Below are 25,530 nucleotides of genomic sequence, written 5' to 3'. Positions count from 1 at the left end.
GTTTTGAATTGGTACCTGTGCCCAGTATCTGTTTCTGTTATCTGGCCCCGCCGTGTGGACTATCACGGTATTAGGTTGCATTGTTGAGTCATGCATCATTGCAGTTTATGGTTGCACTAGTATCATATGCATTGATATCTGTGAAGGAGGAGGAAAGTATCTGATATCTGGTAGCGCGCTTACCATCTGGCCTTTGGTGATGTGGGGTATCATCACCCTGGTGCACTGTACCATAAAATTTTTATTGAATGAATTTCATATATATATATATATATATATATAGCACACAACGGAATAGGAACAGGCAGACGCTTGATTAATTTCACAGAATAGGAACAGGCAGACGCTTGATTAATTTCACAATAAATTTTATATATATATATATATATATATATATATATATATATATATATATATATTATGAAGTTATTTTATTAATGATTTTTGACAGCATGAGCATGATTTTATTGAATAGAAAATTTATTGTGAAATTAATCAAGCGTCTGCCTGTTCCTATTCCGTTGTGTGCTATAATTATCATTCACTGAGCATCTAGCTCAAACCACGTTTTCTCTGTCTGTTATCTGTTTCAGATCAGTAGAATTCTGCAGCTGATCCAAATATTCAGTCCATTTTCTGGAGAGGGACAACTTTGATTTGTTCTCATGGTATGCCCGAATTCATGTCTTCTCGGGCTAATAATTAGTTTTGTTTATTGAACAGTTTAAGTTTTTTTTTTTTTGAAATCTGTAGAGACTCCGCAGTTTACTTATGGGATATTTATGATGTTTATTCAGCATTTTGTCTATTTAGATTTTGTCTATTTTTTTGGATTAGTAAGTGACAATATATTCATTCAAGATACTCTGATAAGGCTTGCATGATTTAAGAATACTTAAATTATGCGCCGGTCACGGTTCAGAATTTTGGGTCGTGACAAAGTTGGTATCAGAGCTCGGTTGAGGTCTAGTAAACTTGCGGAGCATAGGATCCTTAACGTCTTTTCAGTTTATCATTGCTTCAGATATCTGCGTCCTTCGTACTTTTTCACCTGTCTTAATTTGGCTCACATTTTCAAATTTAATGCTTGTTTATTAAAATGAATAGGTGCCTGGGTCTATTAGACGTAAGAGGAGAACTAAGGCCAAGGGTCTTAATGGTGCAAACCTTGATCCAATAGGGGAGGTACCACCTCAAACTATTAATCAGACATCTGAACAGACGCCTATGGCTAAGACTGGGGCACAACCATTCCAATTAGCTACTGCAGCTCAAGCACCTAGGGCTGGTCAAGTTCTTATGTGAGATCCGTGCATGGATTACATGCAGTGAATCGTGCTGTTAATACTATAGCTGAGTACCTTACAACTCAACCACAACAACCAGTGGTTGGCTCTACTTCAGCACCAGCTCAGGATAGGGCTCGATTCCTTGACTCTACAGATTTTCTCAAGCTAAAACCAAAGGAGTTCACTGGAGAGGATGCATTAGCTGATCCCTTAGATTTTCTAGATGACATGGAGAGGTGTCATGACACTATGGGTTGCAGTAGTGCTAGGATGGTGATGTTGGCAGGAAATCAGCTTAAGGGAGTTGCTCGTGAGTGGTATATCTCTAAGAAGAATGGGAGACCTGAAGGTTCTATCCTCTGGCCTGAATTTCACTCTCTCTTCTTGGAGCGATTTCTCCCTCTTAGTGTTCAAGAGGCTAAGGCTTTGGAGTTTGAAACCTTGAAGCACGGTAAAATGACAGTTACAGAGTATGAGATGAAGTTTACAAAATTATCCCGTTTTGGTAAACACTTGATTCCAAATGAGGAGAAGAAGGCTCGCAGGTTTGAAAGGGGCTTACGAGACAGGCTAATTGATCGTGTAGCTCCTTTACGACTACCTAAATATGAGGAGGTGGTTGATCGGGCTAGACAGATGGAGATGTATGATGATGAACGTTGGGCTCGTGAGCAGCGCAAGCGGTTTAAGAAAGATAGTCAAGGTAATCAATTTAACAGAGGACAGAGTCATCAAGGTTCTTATCAGGATAATAAGCAGGGTTCTCAGTCTACAGTTGGCAATAGGGCACATCAATCTGGAGTTGGTCAGGGACGTGAGCAGAGGACACATACAGGGAATGCTCGGTATAACCAGATTAGCACTGAGCCTATTACCACTCTTTGTCATCATTGTGGTAAGCCACATAAGGGCACTTGTCATTGGGTCACTGGAGCATGCTTTGGTTGTGGACAGCTGGGACACCGTAGACAGGACTGTCCTACTAGTGAGACAACTCAGGGTGCTGGTCAAGCAACACATTCTGCTCCCTCTCAGGTTCAACCAGTTTCACAGTATAGTGGCAGAAATCGTGGTTCCGTGGTCGTGGACGTGGTGGTAGAGGTTCGTGGTAGAGGATTTGCTCAAACTCGAGACGGACATCCGTGGTAGAGGTCAAGCTAGAGTTTTTGCTTTGACTCAAAGAGGATGCTCGGGCATCTAATGCAAGAGTGACAGTACACTTCCTATTTGCTCATTTGATGCTAGAAATCTTGTTTGATCCTGGTTCCAGTCATTCCTTTGTTTCTCCATACTTTTCCATGAGATTTAGTACACCACCTACTTTGTTAGAGTATCCTTTATCTGTATCAACACCTATGGGGGATGCAATAGACACTGATATGGTGTATAGGGGATGTATAGTTCACATTGGAGATAGGGAATTAGTTACAGATCTTGTTTCTTTGGATATGTTTGAGTTTGATGTGATTTTAGGCATGGATTGGTTAGCCACTTATCACGTTTCATTGGATTGTCATAATAAAGTTGTACTCTTTAAAATTCCTGGGGAGGCAGAATTTCAATTTCAAGGAGATCGCAGTATAGCCTCTAGTAATCTTATCTCTGTAGTGAGTGCTAGACGATTATTGCGAAAGAGGTGTAAAGGGTATCTAGCTTATGTTAGAGATGTTCAGGTAGAAGGTGCAGGTTTGGAGAATGTTGCAGTGGTTAAAGAGTTTCCTGATGTGTTTCCAGAAGATTTATCAGGTTTACCCCCGGAGCGAGAGGTAGAGTTTGGTATAAACTTAGTTCCTGGAATTGAGCCCATATCTATGCCACCTTATCGTATGGCACCCGCAGAACTTAAGGAGTTGAAGGAGCAACTACAGGACCTACTAGATAAGGGGTTTATTCGCCCTAGTGTTTCTCCATGGGGTGCTCCTGTGTTATTTGTACGGAAGAAGGATGGGTCTTTGAGAATGTGCATTGATTATAGGCAATTGAATAAGGTAACTGTGCGTAATAAGTATCCTCTTCCACGCATAGATGACCTGTTTGACCAACTTCAAGGTGCAAAGTATTTTTCCAAGATTGATCTTCGATCTGGGTATCATCAATTGAGGGTCAAGAAAGAAGACATACTCAAGACGGCCTTTAGGACTAGGTATGGACACTATGAATTTCTTGTAATGTCTTTTGGTCTTACCAATGCTCCGGCCGCTTTTATGGATCTCATGAATAGAGTTTTCAAGCTTTTCTTAGATCAATTTGTTATAGTGTTCATCGATGACATTCTAGTGTACTCAAAGAGTAAGGAGGAGCATGAGCAGCATTTGAGAATTGTCCTTCAGACTTTACGAGAACACAAGCTATATGCCAAGTTCTCAAAATGTGAGTTTTGGTTAGATAGTGTGGCTTTCCTAGGCCATACAGTATCTAAGGATGGGGTGTGCGTTGATAAGAAAAAAGTTGAAGCAGTGCTTCATTGGCCTAGACCCACAACTGTGTCAGAGATTTGTAGTTTCTTGGGTTTAGCAGGGTATTATAGACGGTTTGTTCAAAATTTCTCTTGTATTGCAGCACCTTTAACTAAGTTGACACAGAAAAATGTGAAATTTCAGTGGTCTGAGGCTTGTGAAAAAAGTTTTCAGGAGCTTAAGACTCGTTTAACTACTCTGACACATGTTAGCCCTTCCATCCGATCGGGGTTATGTAGTATATTGTGATGCTTCTAGAATTGGTTTAGGATGTGTTTTGATGCAGCATGGACGGGTTATTGCATATGCTTCTCGTCAGTTGAAAAGGCACGAGCAGAATTATCCAACTCATGATTTGGAAATGGCTGCACTAATTTTTGCTTTGAAAATCTGGAGGCACTATCTGTATGGTGAGACTTGTGAAATCTTCACTGACCACAAAAGTATCAAATACATCTTTGACCAACGTGATCTTAATCTTAGGCAAAGGAGATGGGTAGAATTGCTGAAGGATTATGATTGCACCATACAGTATCACCCTGGAAAGGCTAATGTGGTGGCTGATGCTCTAAGCAGGAAGTCTTCTGGTAGTTTAGCCCATATATCTACCAAGATGAGGCCTTTGATTGGTGAATTACATGAGTTGTTAGATCAGGGAGTAAAGTTTAAAATCATAGCTGGATCATTCTTAGCACATTTTCGAGTTAGGCCTATCTTAATTGATCGAATTAAGGCTGCTCAAAAGAGGGATTCTCAACTGTGTGAGATTATAGATAATATTCATCAAGACCAAGCTCAAGGGTTCATGTTGAATGATGATGGAGTTCTTCGTTATGGCACTAGACTTTGTGTCCCCAATGTTGATGAGTTGAGAAGAGAAATCATGGAGGAGGCACACCATTCTGCTTACACAGTACACCCAGGTTCAACTAAGATGTACCGTGATTTAAGGGAGCATTATTGGTGGGGTGGCATGAAGAGGGATATTGCAGAATTTGTTGCTAAATGTTTGACTTGTCAGCAGGTTAAGGCAGAACATCAGAGACCATCTGGGTTACTTCAGCCATTGCCTATTCCCGAGTGGAAGTGGGAGCATATTGCCATGGACTTTGTTGTGGGTTTACCTAGTACACGAGGTGGTTACAATGCAATTTGGGTGATAGTGGACAGATTGACAAAATCTGCTCATTTCCTTCCTGTGAAGACTACATATGACTTTGCTAAACTTGCACAGTTGTATATAAACAAGATTGTTAGTCTTCATGGAGTTCCAGTTTCCATTGTCTCTGATCGTGGTACTCAATTTACTTCTCGATTTTGGAAGAAATTCCAAGAAGCTTTAGGAACACGAGTAGACTTTAGTACTGCTTTTCACCCTCAGACGGATGGACAGTCAGAAAGGACCATACAGACATTAGAGGACATGCTTCGTGCATGCGTTATGGATTTTGGTGGCTGTTGGGATCATCATTTGCCTTTAGTGGAGTTTGCTTATAATAACAGTTATCAGGCAAGTATAGAGATGGCTCCATATGAGACATTATATGGTCGAAAGTGTAGATCACCGGTTTGTTGGGATGAAGTTGGAGAAAGAAGGCTTACTAGACCAGAGTTGATACAATTAACTTCAGAGAAGGTTCGATTAATTCGTGATCGACTTTTGACTGCTCAAAGTCGACAGAGAAGTTATGCTGACCCTAAGCGCAAAGATGTAGAATTTATGATTGGTGATCATGTATTTCTGAGAGTTTCCCCTATGAAAGGAATCATGAGGTTTGGCAAGAAAGGGAAGCTTAGCCCTCGTTTTGTTGGTCCATTTGAAATTTTGGAGAGAATTGGAGCAGTTGCTTACCGTTTAGCCCTTCCACCTGGTTTTGCACATGTACATCCAGTTTTCCATATTTCTATGCTTAGGAAGTATGTACCAGATCCATCTCATGTTTTACAACCTCAAACCATGCAATTTAGGGATGATATGTCATATGAGGAGCAACCAGTAAAGATTTTAGATCGACAAATTAGGAAACTCCGGTCTAAGGAAGTAGCTTTGATCAAAGTCTTGTGGCATAATCACTCAAGCAGTGAGGCCACATAGGAGGCAGAATCTGAAATGCGAGCCAAATATCCTCACTTATTTGATTCTTCAGGTTAGAATTTTGTCTATTCAAATTCGGGGATCGAATTTTTTTTAAGGGGGGAAGTATGTGGAAACCCATATACATTTATTATTTATTATTATTTTATTTTAATAAGCTAACAATAATTTAATATATTTATAAAAAATATATATATGTTATTTTTGAAATTAAATATATATCTGCAATCTGAACAACCCAGTTTAATAATAACTCTTATCCCATTCTACACCTAATAGAACTCTTGAAATATATATATATACCCTAATCATCTCTTCTGCTAAACTTTGCTCTCAAAACCTGGTTGTCACCTCTATCAAATATTCTCAACAGAGAATCCCTAAATTTTTCCTTCTCTATTCATCACATTCGATTCTGTTTTTAAGGTAAAAATTCTCATTCTTTTTCAATAATGGGTGAATTTGATTTTATTTTCTTTCATTGATTTGTTACAACTACCCTAGAAATTTATTTATTTTTTTCTTTGATCATTAGTATTGAATTGGATTGATCATGATTACTGTGAAATAATAACCTTCAATTTATATTATTATATATATATATGAAAACCTTGGACGGACGTGGACGTACGAACAGGGAATTCAAATGTTTATATATATATATTGGACGGACGTGGACGTACGAATAGGGAATTCAAATGTTTATATATATATATATATATATATATATATATATATATATATATATATATATATATATATATATATATATAAACATTTGAATCCCCTGTTCATACAAACCTTGTATCCTTGTTCGTACACGTCCGTCCACTCAATATATATATATTAAAATTATTTTATTTTATTATTATTTAATATTTTTCTTTTATATTTTGGGTATGTAGGAGATTCAAATATTCATTCTGTCAGCTGAAATTGTCTCTCTTCCATTGAAATAACTATTGTCTTGGAGGTTCCAGGTGAGTGGTAATTATAGTGCATGGCACCGTTTTTGTCCCTTTTAAAATTTATTAGCATTAAGTTTGTTATTAAATAAAATTTTAAATTAATATTTTAACAATGATTTTATATGTGATTTTCTAGAGTTTTATTTTATTATTGAATTTTATTTCGATTTTGATTAAATAATTGATTTTGCCAACTATCTCTGCATTAGACCCATTAGGATTCCGGGAACAGGCCTTTAATGTATTTATATTGATTGATATTTGACTATAAAATTTACCGATGTGTTACTGAATTGATTTGAGATTGATTTGATTTTATTGAATTGATTTGAGATTGATTTGATTTTATTGAATTGATTTGAGATTGATTTGATTTATTCGACTCTCTGAAATTATTGAAATACACTATTGGAATAGCACTATCAGTTATTATTTGATATCTGAAATTTTTTATTGATTTTGATTGATTTGTACAAATTGGTTTTCTGTTTTGAATTGGTACCTGTGCCCAGTATCTGTTTCTGTTATCTGGCCCCGCCGTGTGGACTATCACGGTATTAGGTTGCATTGTTGAGTCATGCATCATTGCAGTTTATGGTTGCATTAGTATCATATGCATTGATATCTGTGAAGGAGGAGGAAAGTATCGATATCCGTAACGCGCTACCATCCGCCTTTGTTGTTGTGGGGTATCATCACCCTGGTGCACTGTACCATAAAATTTTTATTGAATGAATTTCATATATATATATATATATATATATATATATATATATATATATATATATTTTATGAAGTTATTTTATTAATGATTTTTGACAGCATGAGCATGATTTTATTGAATAGAAAATTTATTATGAAATTAATCAAGCGTCTGCCTGTTCCTATTCCGTTGTGTGCTATAATTATCATTCACTGAGCATCTAGCTCAAACCACGTTTTCTCGTCATTATCCGTTTTGCATCAAGAGAATTTCGCAAATGATCCAAATATTCAGTCCATTTTCTGGAGAGGGACAACTTTGATTTGTTCTCATGGTATGCCCGAATTCATGTCTTCTCGGGCTAATAATTAGTTTTGTTTATTGAACAGTTTAAGTTTTTTTTTTTTTTTGAAATCTGTAGAGACTCCGCAGTTTACTTATGGGATATTTATGATGTTTATTCAGCATTTTGTCTATTTTTTTGGATTAGTAAGTGACAATATATTCATTCAAGATACTCTGATAAGGCTTGCATTATTTAAGAATACTTAAATTATGCGTCGGTCACGGTTCAGAATTTTGGGTCGTAACACTCTTACTCGTTTAGAAATAATAGTGTCAAAGTATGAGTTCTTTTCCGGAGAAAATATTAGGCGGCTTCACCCAATTGAGGTTTTTAAGCATCGGTGGTTTCTCGGAGGAGTTGGATTCTTTCCCTTATTTGAATTCAATCCAAGACCTCCCATCCCTTGAAATCTTATACATATTTGGGGATGTTGGAGGTAGAATCAAGTCTCTGCCAGATCACCTTCAACACCTCACTGCCCTAAACTCATTAACTATAGTTCATTTCAATGGAATTGAAGTTTTGCCAGAGTGGTTTGGCAACCTATCACCTCTAAAATCCCTCACCTTATGGGATTGTGAGAATTTGAAGTATCTACCAACAGCTACAGCCATGCAACGCCTCTACAACCTAACGAAACTTCGTATTTTTTGGTGTCCCTTTCTTGGGGGGAATTGGGCCAAGGGGAGTGGCTCTGAGTGGCCCAAGATTTCTCATCTCCCGAATATAAATATTGGGCTTTTGACAAAAAAGGTGTAATTAAAAATAAAAAATATCAAAAACAGGTGAATTTGAAAATAATTATAAAAAAGGGGTAAATTATGTTGAGGTAGACGAGGTGAGTGCGACACGCTAATTATATTAGCGTTTTTAAGGTTCGGACGCTATTTATAATAACGTCCGCATCAAAAATTTCAAAAATTTTCAAAAGAAAGCTAGACGCTATTCAAAATAGCGTTCAGCTTTCCTTTAAATAATAAAAAATTAATTAAGAAAAATTTAAAGGAAGCACCGTCCAACTTTTTTTGAATTTTTAATTATTTTATTTTATATTTTAAATAAAATATAAATATTATTTTAATAAATAAAATTATAATATATAATATTATATATTATAATATTTTTATTATAAATATTATTTTTAAATTTAAAATAAAATTAAAATTTAATAAAATAAAAAAAATAAATAATTAAAAAGATTTAAGAAAAGTTGGACGCTACTTATAGTAGCGTCCAACCTTTTTTCAATTTTTAAGTATTTTATTTTATATTTTAAATAAAATATAAATATTATTTTAATAAATAAAATTATAATATATAATATTATATATTATAATATTTTTATTATAAATATTATTTTTTAATTTAAAATTAAATTAAAATTTAATAAAATAAAAAATTAAAATTAAAAAAAATAAATAATTAAAAAGATTTAAGAAAAGTTGAACGCTACTTGTAGCAACGTCCAACCTTTTTTTAATTTTTAATTATTTTATTTTATATTTTAAATAAAATATAAATATTATTTTAATAAATAAAATTATAATATATAATATTTTTATTATAAATATTATTTTTTAATTTAAAATTAAATTAAAATTTAATAAAATAAAAAATTAAAATTAAAAAAATAAATAATTAAAAAGATTTAAGAAAAGTTAAACTTTTTTTAATTTTTAATTATTTTATTTTATATTTTAAATAAAATATAAATATTATTTTAATAAATAAAATTATAATATATAATATTATAATATATAATATTTTTATTACAAATATTATTTTTTAATTTAAAATTAAATTAAAATTTAATAAAATAAAAAATTAAAATTAAAAATATAAATAATTAAAAAGATTTAAGAAAAGTTGGACGCTTCCAATTTTTCTTTAAAATTTTTAATTATTTATTTTTAAAAATATTATTTTAATAAATAAAATTATAATAATTAATATTATATATTATAATATTTTTATTTATATATTATATTATAATATATAGTATTATATATTATAATTTTATTTATTAAAATAATATTTATATTTTATTTAAAATATAAAATAAAATAATTAAAAATTAAAAAAAAGTTGGACGTCCAACTTTTTTTAAAATTTTTAGTTATTTATTTTTTTAATTTTAATTTTTTATTTTATTAAATTTTAATTTAATTTTAAATTAAAAAATAATATTTATAATAAAAATATTATAATATATAATATTATATATTATAATTTTATTTATTAAAATAATATTTATATTTTATTTAAAATATAAAATAAAATAATTAAAAATTAAAAAAAATTGAACGCTACTATATGCAGCGTACAACTTTTCTTAAATCTTTTTAATTATTTATTTTTTTAATTTTAATTTTTTATTTTATTAAATTTTAATTTAATTTTAAATTAAAAAATAATATTTATAATAAAAATATTATAATATATAATATTATATATTATAATTTTATTTATTAAAATAATATTTATATTTTATTTAAAATATAAAATAAAATAATTAAAAATTAAAAAAAAGTTGCGCTACTATATGCAGCGTCCAACTTTTCTTAAATCTTTTTAATTATTTATTTTTTTAATTTTAATTTTTTATTTTATTAGATTTTAATTTAATTTTAAATTTAAAAATAATATTTATAATAAAAATATTATAATATATAATATTATATATTATAATTTTATTTATTAAAATAATATTTATATTTTATTTAAAATATAAAATAAAATAATTAAAAATTAAAAAAAAAGGTTAGACACTACTATAAGTAGGGTCCAACCTTTAAATTTTTTATTAATTAATTTTTTATTATTTAAAGGATAGCCGGACGCAATTTTGAATAGCATCCAGTTTTCCTTTAAAAATTTTGATGCGGACGTTATTATAAATAGTATCCGAACATTAAAAACGCTAATATAATTAGCGTCCCACCTCAACAAAACTTACTCCTTTTTTATAATTATTTTTAAACTCACCTATTTTTAATATTTTTTTTATTTTAATTACACCTTTTTTATCAAAAGCCCTAAATATACGTAAGTTTACCAATCATCTGGCCTGTCTATCTCTCTTGAACATGATGATCTTATGCTTTAATTATTTAATTATTTATTTATTTATTATTATTTGTTGGTTCGTCAGAAGAATTACGTTTACCCTGAGAAGAGTAAGAAAGAAGTGGAAAAGTTGGTGTCGTAGATGATGGTTGCTACCCCAGACCGCTGCGAAAAAGGGTTAGTCTTCTTTTTTGTATTTTCCATCTTTTTATAAAACCATGAGCATTTAAGAGCTAGCTAGAGCCAATAATCCTCCAAGTTAGTTCATTTTCCAATCCTAATGACTATTTGTAAGAGTGAGCTCACCAGATCAAATTATTCTGTTCTCTTGACTATAATTTCCATGCTCCTAGAAGTAAATTTTATTTCAGTGCTCATATTTAGCAAATTATTAATGAAAAAAAAAAAACTTCTATGAATTTGATCCACCATGTGTATTGTGAACTAAGCCACTGAACTGGATTCGTGTGTGAATTCTCAGGCATCCTCTTTGTTCTTTACAAATAGCAGAGTGTCAAAATTTAAGTATTTTTCTAGAGAATATATTTGGTAGGCTCACCCGACTGAGGGATATTTAAGAATTGGTGATTTCTCGAAGAAATTTGATTCTTTGCCTTTTTTTCTCCTCTCTGGGAATGGACACTAAACAAGCTTTATGTGTGAATTCTCAGGTATTTCGATTTCTCATCTCCATTCTTCAAATATTATTTTGATGATTTCTTCTTTTTGTGAATATGACTTCGAGTAATGTTTTTAACACTAATATACAGCTTGAACCTTGATTATTTTGAACTGAAAGAAGAGATGAATTTTAGCGTTATTCAGCCTATGGTTTCCATCAGCTTAAGATTTCTCAAGTCTCAAATATCACAATAGAAAATAAGGAGGTACATTTATAATGAATTATTTTTGGGAGTAATATGCAAACTATCTTATATTCAATTCAAAGTTCTTACTACAGGATGTTGTTTATCAGTAAATGATCATCTCATGGTGTTTGAAGTCTACAGTCATACACAAGGGTCGATTGCCTTCATCAGAAGATTTTTGGCTTAAGTTCAGGAGAGAAATATTGCATGCGATCTATTTTTCCATACATTATGGTTTCATTAATTATTTTTATGACGTCCCAGCACTTGTTAATGATTTTATGGGATGCCTTTTTTCGGTTAGCCCCATGGAAAAGGGAATGTTTTGGATTATAAATCAATAAAACACACAAGTTATTGGCTATTGCTTTGCCTTTCACATGTACCATCTCCTTCGCTTACCGCATTTTTCGTTGGTAGGTCTGACATGCCATAATGAACTCATGCATCATTTTATGATATACAATGGTTTCTGCAAACTTCCAATTTGAAACCCTTAACGAACAGGGGCATGGCTGTGATAAGAGAAAATGCAGGTAGTTTTCCCTGGTATGTTTCCTTTAAGATATAGGTATTTTTCCAAAACTAGCAATTGACATAATTGAAGTGCTTTATATCCTTTTGCCCATGTATCATTGACTCAAACTCTAGCAAAAGAAACACAGAATCCATGAAAATATGTGATCTTCTTGCTCCCCGATTTATTTACTTTACTTAAAAGTATGTGCATGAATGTATTTTCTTTCAGCATTTCAAGTTTGTATCATCTACCTTAAGCAATATTGTACAAGATTGCCTGCAATGTTATGTATATTTTGAGACAGACAATGGGAATGATCATGCTAACTTATATGCAGAAGCCTACTTATGTGCAGAAGTTTCAGAGCTGTTTGCAAATCTTGAGGCTTGTAATTCGTGTTGAAGTTTATTATATATGTTGCAGGAAACACCTCATTTTGGAAGGGTTCAATCATTTGCAAGTTTCTTGGTGGAATTCATGCAATTGAAGATACTGTGGACTTGTATAATTTAATACCAATCCAATTTGTCATTGCCGTCAATTAAACCATCTCAGTTAAAAAAATCACTTCATGTTTATTGTTACAGCATTAAATTTGCTGGCTCTTGTACGTCTACTTGATCTTTTGGTGATTTTCTTCACAAGGTAGCTTTGGAACTTCAGGAGAAGATATATTGGCCGATGATCCTCCACGATATACTTCATAGGGTACTTTACGTAGCTGGACACCACTATTATTTTGAGATATAAAACAGTTTTCAATTTTTTTTTTTGTAATATTTGAATTTGAAAATCAGTAATCTCTAATGATCAAAGCAAATATAAGAAAAGAAATTAAAATTAGTCCATTCATTCAAGGAGATTAAGATTACTAATGGAATTACTTTAGGATCCTTGTATGTAGATCAATTCTGATAATCTTACTATTTTTTGCAAGATGCAAGATATTTTCAGATGCACAGCTGCATTGTTTTGTCTGCAATTTTCTGCTTTCATTTCAGTCTTTGGGAGAAGACAAAAAATTGTTCAACTGAGTACCAAGGTAAATGAGATGATCTATTTTATTTCCTATGGATATTTGAATTTCAGTCAGTGCAATCATCACAAATGAAATGTTTGCTACTGTGCTTTCAGCATGTCTGTGGGCTTTGGAGCTATCAAACTGTCCCAAGTGAAAAACCAAAAATGCTTGGGAGATTGTTACTGTGGCCTTTTATTTGCTCCTTACGAGATTATGCCTACCAAATTTTGAGTTTGAGCAATAAAGATTTAACAGAAATCGAGAAAGTTTACATCACCAACTCAAGCTTTGAGCCCTCAAGTTCTCATCACGTTGCCAACATTTGTTAGGAATGTGTCGTAGAACCAGAAGGACTAGAAGAGTTGAAGAGGCCAAGAGTTGGCAGCATGTTCTGGAATTGTGACAGAAGTTAGTAGAAGATCGGCTGAAGTTTCTGTGCGCAGTTGTGAGGAAGAGAGAAGCATGGGGGAGCAAGCTGCTAACAGAATGACATGTGCAAATAGAAACAGGCGAGAATCTATAAGGAAGAATAGGTGCATGCAGATATCATTGTGTTGAATTGCAACTATAAGCTGCGGCTAGCTTTTTATCTTCTTGCTTCTTTGTACTGTTATATTCCAACAGTGTTATCGCCATTAGAGAATTGTTGAGGAAGAGAGTTGTCATTGTAACTAAGATATTTGTTTGTAAACGTTCTGCCATTTCATTTCAATACAAACTCATATATTTCTTCACAATCAATCACTTTATGTCACACCATTCTCCTAACTAAAACATGTGAAACCTGAAACTAAACTATAGGTTTCTAGAAACAATTGATCAACTATAAATACCTACTATAAACATAATTTTTTTTTCCGGAGCGACTAATTAAATATATTAATAAATCAAATTATATATTAAGACATCATATTTACAAATATTATTTTGGATCCAAATATTTAGGAAACTGAAAAAATGGAACATTGAAAACAAAAAGAACAAAATTTTACCTACTTTGAATCGTGCTCGAAGGCTGCCTATGTACCTTTATTTTAACATGGAGGATGGAGGATCAGGTCCACGTAATTCTTAATTCTGCATCGTTAACGACTTTAAAATGTAATGCTATAGGAGCTTGAGCTCAATTCTAATTCTAGAAAATCATTTACGAATTTTTATTTTTATTACTTTTATTTTTTTTCAGTAATTTACATTAAGCTTTCTCAGAGAAATTTTGTGGTTCTCCAAACTCATTTCATTTGTGGGAACTTGTCCCCACCATTTACCCTTTGATTTATTAATACAAGTGTGCATGGTCTGATTTATATCTCTCATTTTATTAGTGAAGACGTTGCCCATTTAGCACGTGAATTGTCGAACAATTCATCACTTTTCTATCAGCACCCATGTTCAGGCACCAAGTAAGAAGTTCTATGTCCTGTCCCCTTCTCCAAATTCACGGTCAAACCAAATTACGATCTTTCCAAAGGAAAATATGTCTTCTGGTGGCTGCAAGTTACACAGCCCTTGAGTTACCCGCACAACTACTCATAATTATCAAATGAGATGCTCTAAAACCCACACATTATTATTTTTATTGGCACATATTTGTAATTAATAATTTTTTTTCCTAACCTTATAAACCATATAAATAAATTAAATTGATTTAACCTATCAATATCATACCCAATTTAAGGCTATTAGGATCTCTAAAATATCAATTATATACAGAGTATTTTAAAGAGACCCCAACGTTTATCTTTCTAAAATATCACATATTTGTTCCATTCACAGCATGTATTCAATCTACTTCCAAACCTCAAAGTAGCTAATTTAATCAAGGCTTTTGCTGTTAAAACCAATTATATGACGTTGGTTATCTATCCTTCCCTGATCCGAAGTGTAATTGCTCTCCATAACTTGATCAACAACAAGATTCTTAACATGGAACATGAGAAAGCAGAAGATTCAAGGCCAGTTGCTGTCCCAGCTACTGCTGGTTGCTAGAGATGGAGATGATATTGGCAAGTGGCCTCAATTTTCCATGTGGTTACATACTCTCTACAGTTCTGACTATGTTTCTCTCTCTTTTCAGTCCTTCCAGCCTTGGAGACTCTTGTATTCTCTTAAAAATACAAGCGGAAGGAGTTGTAGGATGAGGATTCAGTTTTAAACATTTCTCCAAATGCAATTTGTGTTTGTTGTGATTAATTAAAGTGTAAAAATATTCTCATTTCAGCTTTATTATGTGTATCAAAACCTAATTATGCCAGGTTAATATCCCCTATGCTATAGTTGCCCCAAATTTTCCTATAAACATATCCATCATCTCTCTAGAGGTATTGAGAAATATAATAAAATCTATGACAACTGACAAGTTTAAGAAAATTAAAATACTGAGAGAGAATTAAAGTTTGGGTACTCACCTTTCTTAAGAAAAACACAATATCTCATGGAGAAGTGCTGAAACACTTTTTTCTCTTATTTTGTTTGCCATATCTTCCACACAAGCATGGCACCATTCTCCTTAAATCTTTTTTTTTTTTTGGTTCTTTAATCTCTTAAAAGTGATGGAGTTAACCTTTAACAAGGATGAATCCATGGAAGAAAAGAATGAAATTTGAAAGAAGAGCTATGGTTCTTTTGATAAGAATTGTTGAAGTTAATAAGTTTCTTATATTTTGTGTTTACTATTTTTAGTAGTATTTAAAATGGTCAATCTAGGAATATGGGTTGCTTTATGTGGGTAGTTTTTCTAAGTGACTTTTAAGTATTTCAATGCAATATTCTGTATCTATATAAGCCCTCATTATCAATGAATTAAGATATGAGAACACACATATGAAAGTGTGTCTTTTGGGCTCCATTTCTAGTTCTGTGCTAATTCACAGTTCTTGAGTTAATATTCCAGACTTGTTCTATTCTGGAATTGTTCTATTTCATCTATTTTCTAACAAGTGGTATCAGAGCTTCCTTGTTCTTGAGGGACTTGTGAAGGGTTCAAACACTTTTTTCTTTGTGAGTGAAATTCAGGTTTTGGGTGAGAGAAAACACAACCCGAAAATGGCCTCTAGTAACAACTCTCTTGGAAATGGTCCTCCAATGTTTAATGGAGAAAATTACCATATTTGGGAGATTAAAATGAAGTCTTATTTAAAGGCTTTGAATTTGTGGGATGCTGTTGAAAATGGAGCAGATCCGCCTCCCCTTGGTCCTAATCCAACTTTGAATCAAATCAAGAATTTTGAAGAAGCAAGTGTAAGAAAGCCGAAAGCTTTGACTTGTCTTCATTCAAGTGTGACAGATGTGATTTTCACTAGAATTATGGCTTATGAAACTCCAAAAGAAGTTTGGGATAAACTTAAGGAGGAGTTTGAAGGGAGTGATAGGGTGAAGAAAGTCAAACTTTGAACTCTAAAAAGAGAGTTTGAGATGCTTAGAATGAAAGAAGATGAAACCGTGAAGCAATATGCCTCAAAGTTGATGGAATTGGTGAATAAGATCAGGCTGCTTGGAGAAAAGTTTGAAGATGCTGAAGTGGTGGAGAAAATCTTGATTAGCTTGCCAGCAAGATTTGAACCAAAGATTTCTTCTATTGAGGAGTCTTGTGATCTTTCCAATTTGTCTATTCTTTGAACTAATTGGCAAATTACAAGCCCAAGAGCAGAGAACTAATTTAAGGGAGAATGAGTCAAGTGAAGGAGCCTTTCAAGCTAATCAAACCAGATCTACTAGCTCAACTCAGAATGCTGGATTGGAACAACAATCTGATAAAGGGAGGTCTACTAGCACAAGAAAAGGAAAAGGCAAGGTTCTCTCATGCTCTTTTTGTGGTAAAACTAATCATTTGGTGAAAGATTGCTGGAAGAAAGATAAGTCCAAGGCTCAATGTAGATTTTGCAAGAAGTTTGGACACTTTGAGAGGGATTGTAAATCAAAAGCAGAATCAAGACAACAACTATCGTGCCAAGAACTGAACACCAATCAGATAAGCGACAAGCTAACTATACGGATGATCAAGATGAGTCGGAAATGCTTTTATAGCTCAAGTCACAAAAGAGGTCAGTCAACACACTTGGTTGATTGATAGTGGCTGTACTAGTCATACGGCCAAGGAGGAAAGCATGTTTAGCAAGCTTGATAGATCAGTCAACACCAAAGTCACTCTTGGGAATGGACAAGTAGTTCAAGCTCAAGGAAGAGGCACTGTTTCTATGAAAACTAATGTTGGTACAAAGCTTATTCACAATGTCTTATTCATTCCTTCTCTAGCTAAAAATCTCTTGAGTGTACCTCAAATGATGGCCAATGGTTATTCCTTAACTTTCAAGGGCCAACATTGTTTTGTTTATGACAAAGATAGTAATTTGATGTGTAAAGTTGCTATGGTGGAGAAATGTTTTCCATTAAATTGGAATTCATTTTGTGATAGTGTTAACTATGCAAAATTGGATGAGTCTTTTCTATGGCATAAAAGGTATGGGCACTTTAACATGGGTGCTTTGAAGGAAATGCAATCTCAAGGAATGACAAGAGATTTGTATGTTTCCTTTGATGATGGAGCTGTTTGTGGCATTTGTCAATTGGGAAAGTCTCAAAGGCAATCATTTCCTTCTAGTTCTTCATGGAGAGCAAAGAACAAGTTGGAGTTGGTTTACACAGATATTTGTGGTCCAATGAGCATGGAATCTTTTGGCAAAAGTAGATATTTTGTGCTATTCATTGATGACTTTACAAGGATGACATGGATTTATTTTTTGAAGAATAAGGGGAATGTTCTTGAAGTTTTCAAGAAGTTCAAATCCATGGTGGAATTGCAAAGTGGATGCAAGTTGAAGGTCTTGAGATCTGATAATGGGAAAGAGTATGTTTCCCATGATTTCCAAAATTTTTGTGCTAACAGTGGCATAGATCATCAACTGACAGTGAGCTACTCACCACAACAGAATGGTGTGTGTGAAAGGAAGAATAGATCAGTAGTAGAGATGGGAAGATGTCTTCTAGAAGAAAAGAGCCTACCTAAAGAGTTTTGGGCTGAAGCAACATCAACAGCAGTCTATTTGTTAAATAGACTTCCTACAAAGGCAGTAGATCAATTCACTCCAGTTGAAGCTTGGTCCGGAAAGAAACCAACAGCAAAACATTTGAAAGTGTTTGGATCTATTTGCTATATTCATGTTCCAGCAGTTAAAAGAACCAAACTAGATCAAAAGGCAGAAAGAGGAATTTTCTTAGGCTACTCCACTGCATCTAAGGGTTACAGGGTTTATAATCTTGTTTCCAACAAAGTTCAGATTAGTAGGGATGTTGTGGTTGATGAAACATCTCACTGGAATTGGGAGTTGAAGAAAATTGAATTAGATCAAGTTCCCACTTGGCCTAGTTCTGCAGACTCCAGTGCTATTGGCTCAAACAGTAGCACTCAGCTCTCTAATGGCGTGATTAGCTCAAGATCGTCCAATTTTGAAGTTGGACAGTGTAGCACAAATCAACTTCCTTGTGCTAACAACAATGTAGATCAGTCTTCCATTTCTGGTCTAACAAAAAAGGCAGTAGCACAAAAAGGCAGATTGCAGGAAGAAGAGCCACTAGTTCAAAAGACTAGATCACTTTCTGAAATTTATGAGCAATGTTGTCTTGCTATGGAGGAACCTTCAAGCTTTGAAGAAGCTATTAAACAGGAAGAATGGAAAGTTGCAATGAAGGAGGAGATGAAGATGATTGCCAAGAATCAAACTTGGGAATTGGTTGATAGACCAAGTGAGAAGAAAGCTATTGGAGTAAAATGGGTGTATCGTCTCAAGCTAAATCCAGATGGATCAATTAACAAGCACAAGGCCAGACTTGTGGTGAAGGGTTATTCTCAACAACCCGGTATTGATTTTGGAGACACTTTTGCTCCAGTTGCGAGACATGAGACTATTAGGCTTCTTTGGGCATTAGCAGCTCAAAAACAATGGGAAATCTATCATATGGATGTCAAATCGGCATTCCTAAATGGTGAACTTGAAGAGGAGCTGTATGTAGAACAACCTGAAGGTTTCAAAGTTCCCAGCATGGAAGATAAGGTGTACAAGCTTCATAAGGCTTTGTATGGTCTTAAGCAAGCTCCAAGAGCGTGGAACATCAAACTAGATTCTTACTTAGCTCATTGTGGCTTTGTGAAGAGTGAAAATGAGCCAACTTTGTATGTAAAAAATACTGAAAATGGTGATTTGCTAATTGTCTCTATTTATGTTGATGACTTGTTAGTTACAGGAACTAGCTCAAGTCTGATTGATCAATTCAAAAAGGAGATGCAACAAATGTTTGAGATGACAGATCTTGGTCTAATGACATATTTTCTTGGGATGGAAATTTGCCAATCCTCACAAGGCATTTTCATTTCCCAAAGGAAGTATGCTCAAAATTTATTGAAGAAGTTCAAGATGGAGAATTGCAAGGCTGTTAGCACTCCATTAGCTCAAAATCGTAAGTCGTCTAGAATGTAAAAGGAGAAGAAGTTGACTTAAGCTACTACCGAAGTCTAATTGGTAGTTTACTCTACTTGACTGCCACTAGACCAGATATGTTATTTGCAACAAGTGTGCTATCAAGGTTTATGCAAGCACCAGTTCAAAATCATCTAGTTGCAGCAAAGAGAGTTCTTCGTTATGTCAAAGGTACTATGGACTATGGTATCTCTTTCACACAAGTTCAAGATGGAAAGTTGTGTGGATATGTGGATAGTGACTGGGCTGGATGTCTAGATGATATGAAGAGCACCACATGCTATTTTTTCTCTTTGGATCGGGAGTTTTTCATGGATTTCAAGAAAGCAAGATGTGGTAGCTCAATCTACAAAAAGCAGAGTATATAGGCTGCAATGCCGCTAATCAAGTATGCGGCTTAGAAAAGTTCTTTTAGATCTAAAATGCACAAGATCTCTTGAGCTACAATGTAACAAGGCTAATCAAGACAATTAGCTCAAGACCGCTTTCTTGATCCAACAAAGGATCAAGGTGGACAATCAATCACTATTCTAATAGCCAAGAATCGATTCGACATGGTAGAACCAAGCATATTCAGTTAAGTATCATGCAATTCGACAAGCGAGAAAAGATGGGGAAATTTCTCTTGTCCATTGTAGTTCAAATGATCAACTAGCTGATATTTTGACCAAGTCCTTGGGAAAAGCAAAGTTTGAAGAATTAAGAGAGAAGATTGGGGTTATCAAGAAAACTTATTAAGGAGGAGTGTTGAAGTTAATAAGTTTCTTATATTTTGTGTTTACTATTTTTAGTAGTATTTAAAATGGTCAATCTAGGAATATGGGTTGCTTTATGTGGGTAGTTTTTCTAAGTGACTTTTAAGTATTTCAATGCAATATTCTGTATCTATATAAGCCCTCATTATCAATGAATTAAGATATGAGAACACACATATGAAAGTGTGTCTTTTGGGCTCCATTTCTAGTTCTGTGCTAATTCACAGTTCTTGAGTTAATATTCCAGACTTGTTCTATTCTGGAATTGTTCTATTTCATCTATTTTCTAACAAGAATAATGGAGATGGAACTTCCTAGAAAAAGAATGGCATTTTTTTTGAAATGAGAAGATTAGTGCCACGTATCCCACTGGTATGGTGGAGGAATACAATTCTAGAAAATCATTTATTATTATTATTATTATTTTAAATAATTTCCTTTCGGTTCTTAAACTTTTTCAAGATTTTCTTTTTCACCTAAACTTCTAAAATTTCACTTTTAAGTCTAATTAAAAAGTAAAATTTTCTCCCCAAATCTTTTATAAATTAGTCTTTATTATTATTTCTAAAATTGGGGTGTTACACTTTACATTTCCATTGTTCCTAACTCTATCAACATCCTTCTGCTAAAATTGAATAGAGAACCTAGTAGTCTCGCTTGGCCATTGGAACTATGTGGAGATGGAAGAGAATTAGCGAATTCTAGATGCAAGAGCAAATGCAAGAGCAAACCAGAACTACTGATAACTGTTGCTCGTGCAAGTGGAGCTTTGAGCTCCCAATTTGAAAAAGTACTTCAATTAAAGATTGACCAAATGAACAATTGAAGTTGTGTTGCAAGTAGAGCCATTAGAGGATGGAACGGGACTTGTACATTGCGGCACTCCTTGTTGCAGTTATTTATATCTTGTTAGATGTAAGAAGGATGCGAAATAATTCAATTTTTTCACTATTTTCAGGATAAACCTAATTATGAGATTCTAGTATGTATGTTTTAAAATTTCGTGTTATTTTTATATGACTTAAATTTTAAATATACTCTTGCGGTAGAGTTGTGAAATATTCGAGAAACACACTGGAGTTAGAATTTAAAAGTTCTGAGTGATTGTATATTACTCTTTTCATTATAGTTTAATATTTTTTCTTGTCTTACCCGTAAGACGTAGACCTTATGTTCGAACCACATTAATTAAAACCTGTATTATCCTTATTTTCTTTTTTATACTATGTAACTATATGATTTGTGTGACCGCCTCAAATTTGCCTACTGTTCTAACACTTTGTTACTTCCTACATATTGATATGAGTTGAGAAATAAATATTACAACAGAAATCTGACTGAACTTTGTTTCACAGTTTGATAGTTTTACAGATAACATTGAGACTGGGAAAAAAAAAAATGAAAAGACATGAGACTGAAACAAACACTCTGTTTATGTCATTTCAAGAAATAAAATGAAATGAAACAGACAAGCACAAAGATGGATTCTGCAAATGTTGTAATGTACTGATAGAATCAGTAGCTGAATTATCATATCTTAATCAAAGATAGGATAGAGCTACTGAGATGATTGCTGACACCAAGAGTCTCACTCAATATCATAAGAGGGTTCCTCCTTGTAGCCTCATTGTAGGATATTATGCAAAATTGTATCCAGAACTTCGTTGCAGTAGATAGCAACACTAATGAACTGCTCGACTTGCAAGTTTGCACACTAAATTTTCACAGAACCTGCTTAATTTTGGCTGCTGGATTCTAAGGATACACAAAAATATAGGCACCTCAACTACAAAAACGTTTGGACAAGAAAGAAGCGAGGAAAAGGAAACTATGACTTATTTGACGTCATGCTATATATATTGGTTGATATGGCAATTGTACTCGTTACCACAGCCAGAATTATCATTGTTGAAGCTATGATCCTATCCTTGGTTGTAGATATCCTGTGAGTATCCCTGTCATTCGTCAGAGAGGAAAAAAAAAAGAATCAGATTTTTCATAAATTTTGATGGTATAGCCCAAAAAGATGCAACTTTGATGGAGATTAGTACCTTAGCACAATAGCACCTGGAAAAATAAAGGCAAGACACACTGCAAAGGTTGATCCCCCAAACTGAAAGAAGTACCATATATTTGGAATGGCTATTGCTAATAGGTAAGTGAAGATTAATATGATTAGAGTGAGGGACACAAATCTGGTAGTGTCTTTTGCCAATAGAGTCTTCCGGGGGAAAAGAAATTCGTCGATGTTTGCCCTTAAAGAGAAGTTCAAGAGAGGAAACACCAGCATAAGGTGCAATGCATAGCTTAATCTAACCATGTCATTCAGTAATGCACCACTTGCTGTATCAGAACTTCTATCGAAATTGACTAATATATCAGCCATGATTGATTCTCCAAACAAAAGGTACCCAAAAATGCCTATGGAGAAGTATATGACAGCGCAGATTACTAGTGAAATTCTTACTGCTGAAATCATATCAGAAGGTTTGCCAAGCTCAAAACCAATCGGATGAACTGCATACATACATCCATCAAAGACATTGGTCAGAAAGAACCATTTCAAAGAATAGCATATAGCTAAAAGAATTAAGATATCAAAAAGCTATTCTAACCATTGGAATGAAAGGTGAAGGCTGTCACAATCACTGGCACAGCAGTGAAAAGGTCGAAGAAGGAAACTTGATTGTCTAGGTGGGGCAACAATCTTGGACTATTGGTTTTCCCTTCAATGAGTGCAGAGATTGCCAAAACTGAGCTAATCCCAACAAACACTACTGCCAGGAGAACTGATATAGCTGAGCTGAACCTCAGTGATTCTGTAAACAAAACACACAAAATACTTAGTATAGTACTTGATCTTGTAGTATCGAGTTGAAAACAAGAAATTTAACTGCAAATACTTCAATTACATCTGTTTACGCAGGTTCAAGAACCCAGATATAACAAAGGTTTGAAGTGTACACACCTACACGCCTGAAGGAGACCAGAGGAAGCATAACAAAAACAACAATGAAGAAGAGTGCAAAAGCGCGTGAATTCCACCAGTGAATGCCAAACCATTCTTGCAACACCCCCAAGTGCACTGACCCCTCATGAACATTTCCTGACAGGACATCCCCTGAAAAACAGAAGGGACAATTGTCAATTGTATTATGAGCTACAAGAAACCAAGTAAATTTTGGCAAATTAAAAAGCACGAGAATATAAGCTATAAGAATCTTGATTCATTATAGATAGAAATTCAAGAACAGAAAGCCTGATCATAATATGAGTGAAACAGAACAAGAACTGAAACCAATGGACAACACTATTACCCACCAAATTAACAAGCTTATGAGCGTTAAAGTGAGGCAAAATTTAGCTTAATTGAGTCTTAAATATATAATGGGTTAACCAAACCCATCTAAAAAGATAACTGTGACTTACAAACTTTGATAAGAACAATTCTAAAAGTTTGAACTCTGCTGATTAGTTTCATTAAGTACTAGATGGTATCTTCAGAATACAAAAACAAGTACTAATGCTCCATTAAAACAACATATGAAAATTAAGCTCAAGTTGATCCATACTTACCAATAATGATCAAATAAATGATCAAGCATCCAAGATTAGTGATCATGACACATATTTGCACAGCCACAGATCCGACCGGCCCAAAGGCCTCCCTCATGACGCCGGCATATGTTTTTGACTCGCCGGAATATGTGTATCTCATCAAGAACTCCACAGAAATGTCAACAAGCCAAGCAATAACCACAATCAATACAAAAGCAGGAATTACACCCAGCACCTTAAGGGTGGCAGGTATGGACATAATTCCTGCACCTATTATGCTAGTCGATACATTGAACACTGCTCCAGACACCGATGCTGCACGTTTCTCAGTCACCTTATGCTCCGGCAGAAGCGGAACATCTACTCCGATTGTCGGTGACATCCCCAGATAGAATATTCCGGCTAGAAGATGGTTTTTTTTACACGTTGTATTGTTGTACATAATTAGTCATTAATGTACATTAATTTATAAATTATACTGGAATGGGGGTTGGGATGCGGGTGGTCCAATGACCAAAATGACATTGGTAGAGTTGGGATATGGCAATTTTTTAGGTGGCTAAGAGAATGGTAAGATTGGAACAAAGAGAGAAAGATTAGCGGAAAAGGACAGCTTGGAGTCGAGTGGGGACAATATAATTTTGAAAATCAATAAATATGGACACAAAGCGTGTCAATTGAAAGTAGTAGTTGAACTTGGACGCTGAAGGTAGCCATAAATCAAATGGCTCTTGGGCCATTGTGGCCACATGGGTCATGTCTAGCAAAGGTCAGCCACGGAACCAATCCAATTGATTCCAGTTCACTTCAAAATGATGTCACCCTCTATGTTGTTGATTTGATTTCTAATGTAATAATATATATTATTGATTTAAAAGAACGTTCCTTAATTTTTTAATTGTGTTATTTATATTTCAATTATGAATTTTTTTTTATCGAAAATAATATTTAGGTACCCTTAATTGGGGTTTGAGCTAATTTTATATGGTAAAAGATATGGTAACTGGTATGCGTAAAAAAAAGTAAAATAATTATTGAATTTGATAATAAAGGGTATCCAAATTGACTTAAAATTTCATGATAGAATAACGTGTCAGCGGTATAAATTCGAAGATAGAATAATGAGTAAGTTGGAAGATAGAATAACTTTTAAGAAAAACAAAAATATGACTTTAAATAGTATTTTATTATTATTTTATTATTTAAATATATATTATGAGATTTTATTTAAAAGTTTCAATTTTTTTCTTAATTTGAATAATTATATATATATATATATATGTCTGACACAGCATCATCTCATCGATGTCGACTTTCTACTTTATATATAATATATACCTACAAAGTCAATTCGTATAGCTCCCTCCTTTAATTACATGTTGTCAATGCTTATCATATATAATTCGTTTTC

General features: G+C 33.7%; 3 protein-coding genes across 5 annotated transcripts in view; 2 read left to right on the top strand and 1 right to left on the bottom strand.

Moving 5' to 3' along the window:
- LOC110668080 (putative disease resistance protein RGA3) overlaps nt 1–25,530 on the top strand; it is a 63,191-nt gene that overhangs the window by 15,078 nt on the left and 22,583 nt on the right. The gene's annotated exons all lie outside the window — the stretch shown is intronic.
- Nucleotides 11,002–13,850, top strand: LOC110668086 (uncharacterized). 2 transcript variants are annotated; one of them, XM_058151889.1, is made up of 5 exons: nt 11,002–11,594; nt 12,736–12,814; nt 12,962–13,020; nt 13,250–13,354; nt 13,447–13,850. In XM_058151889.1, the coding sequence occupies exons 1-5, from the start codon at nt 11,559–11,561 to the stop codon at nt 13,660–13,662; spliced, it is 495 nt and encodes a 164-aa protein (XP_058007872.1). In that variant the 5' UTR covers nt 11,002–11,558; the 3' UTR covers nt 13,663–13,850. The 2 variants fall into 2 exon arrangements, with proteins under 2 accessions (XP_058007872.1, XP_058007873.1); XM_058151890.1 differs by having other exon boundaries at nt 11,002–11,810; nt 11,900–12,814.
- On the bottom strand, nt 21,882–24,698 carry LOC110668082 (amino acid transporter AVT6C). The gene is made up of 5 exons (XM_021829171.2): nt 24,138–24,698; nt 23,530–23,682; nt 23,177–23,380; nt 22,613–23,078; nt 21,882–22,516 (listed from the first exon to the last, which is right to left on the bottom strand). Exons 1-5 carry the CDS (start codon nt 24,559–24,561, stop codon nt 22,390–22,392), a joined length of 1,374 nt encoding a protein of 457 aa, XP_021684863.2. The 5' UTR covers nt 24,562–24,698; the 3' UTR covers nt 21,882–22,389.

The sequence above is a fragment of the Hevea brasiliensis genome, chromosome 8 (assembly GCF_030052815.1).
Source record: "Hevea brasiliensis isolate MT/VB/25A 57/8 chromosome 8, ASM3005281v1, whole genome shotgun sequence".
Lineage (NCBI taxonomy): Eukaryota > Viridiplantae > Streptophyta > Magnoliopsida > Malpighiales > Euphorbiaceae > Hevea > Hevea brasiliensis.
Note: the sequence above shows the minus strand (reverse complement) of the source record. Positions and strands in the feature narration are given on the sequence as shown.

Bases quoted from the DNA above. Each gene is read 5' to 3' on its own strand.
- LOC110668086 (XM_058151889.1), top strand. From the start codon at position 11,559: ATGGACACTAAACAAGCTTTATGTGTGAATTCTCAG. The intron at 12,815-12,961 runs GTATAATTTAAT...TTCACAAGGTAG, and splicing joins ATTGAAGATACTGTGGACTT to CTTTGGAACTTCAGGAGAAG. The intron at 13,355-13,446 runs GTAAATGAGATG...CTGTGCTTTCAG, and splicing joins TTGTTCAACTGAGTACCAAG to CATGTCTGTGGGCTTTGGAG.
- LOC110668082 (XM_021829171.2), bottom strand. From the start codon at position 24,561: ATGTACAACAATACAACGTGTAAAAAAAACCATCTTCTAGCCGGAATA. The intron at 23,683-24,137 runs GTAAGTATGGAT...TCTGTTTTTCAG, and splicing joins CATTTATTTGATCATTATTG to GGGATGTCCTGTCAGGAAAT. The intron at 23,381-23,529 runs GTGTGTACACTT...TTTTGTTTACAG, and splicing joins GGTCTCCTTCAGGCGTGTAG to AATCACTGAGGTTCAGCTCA.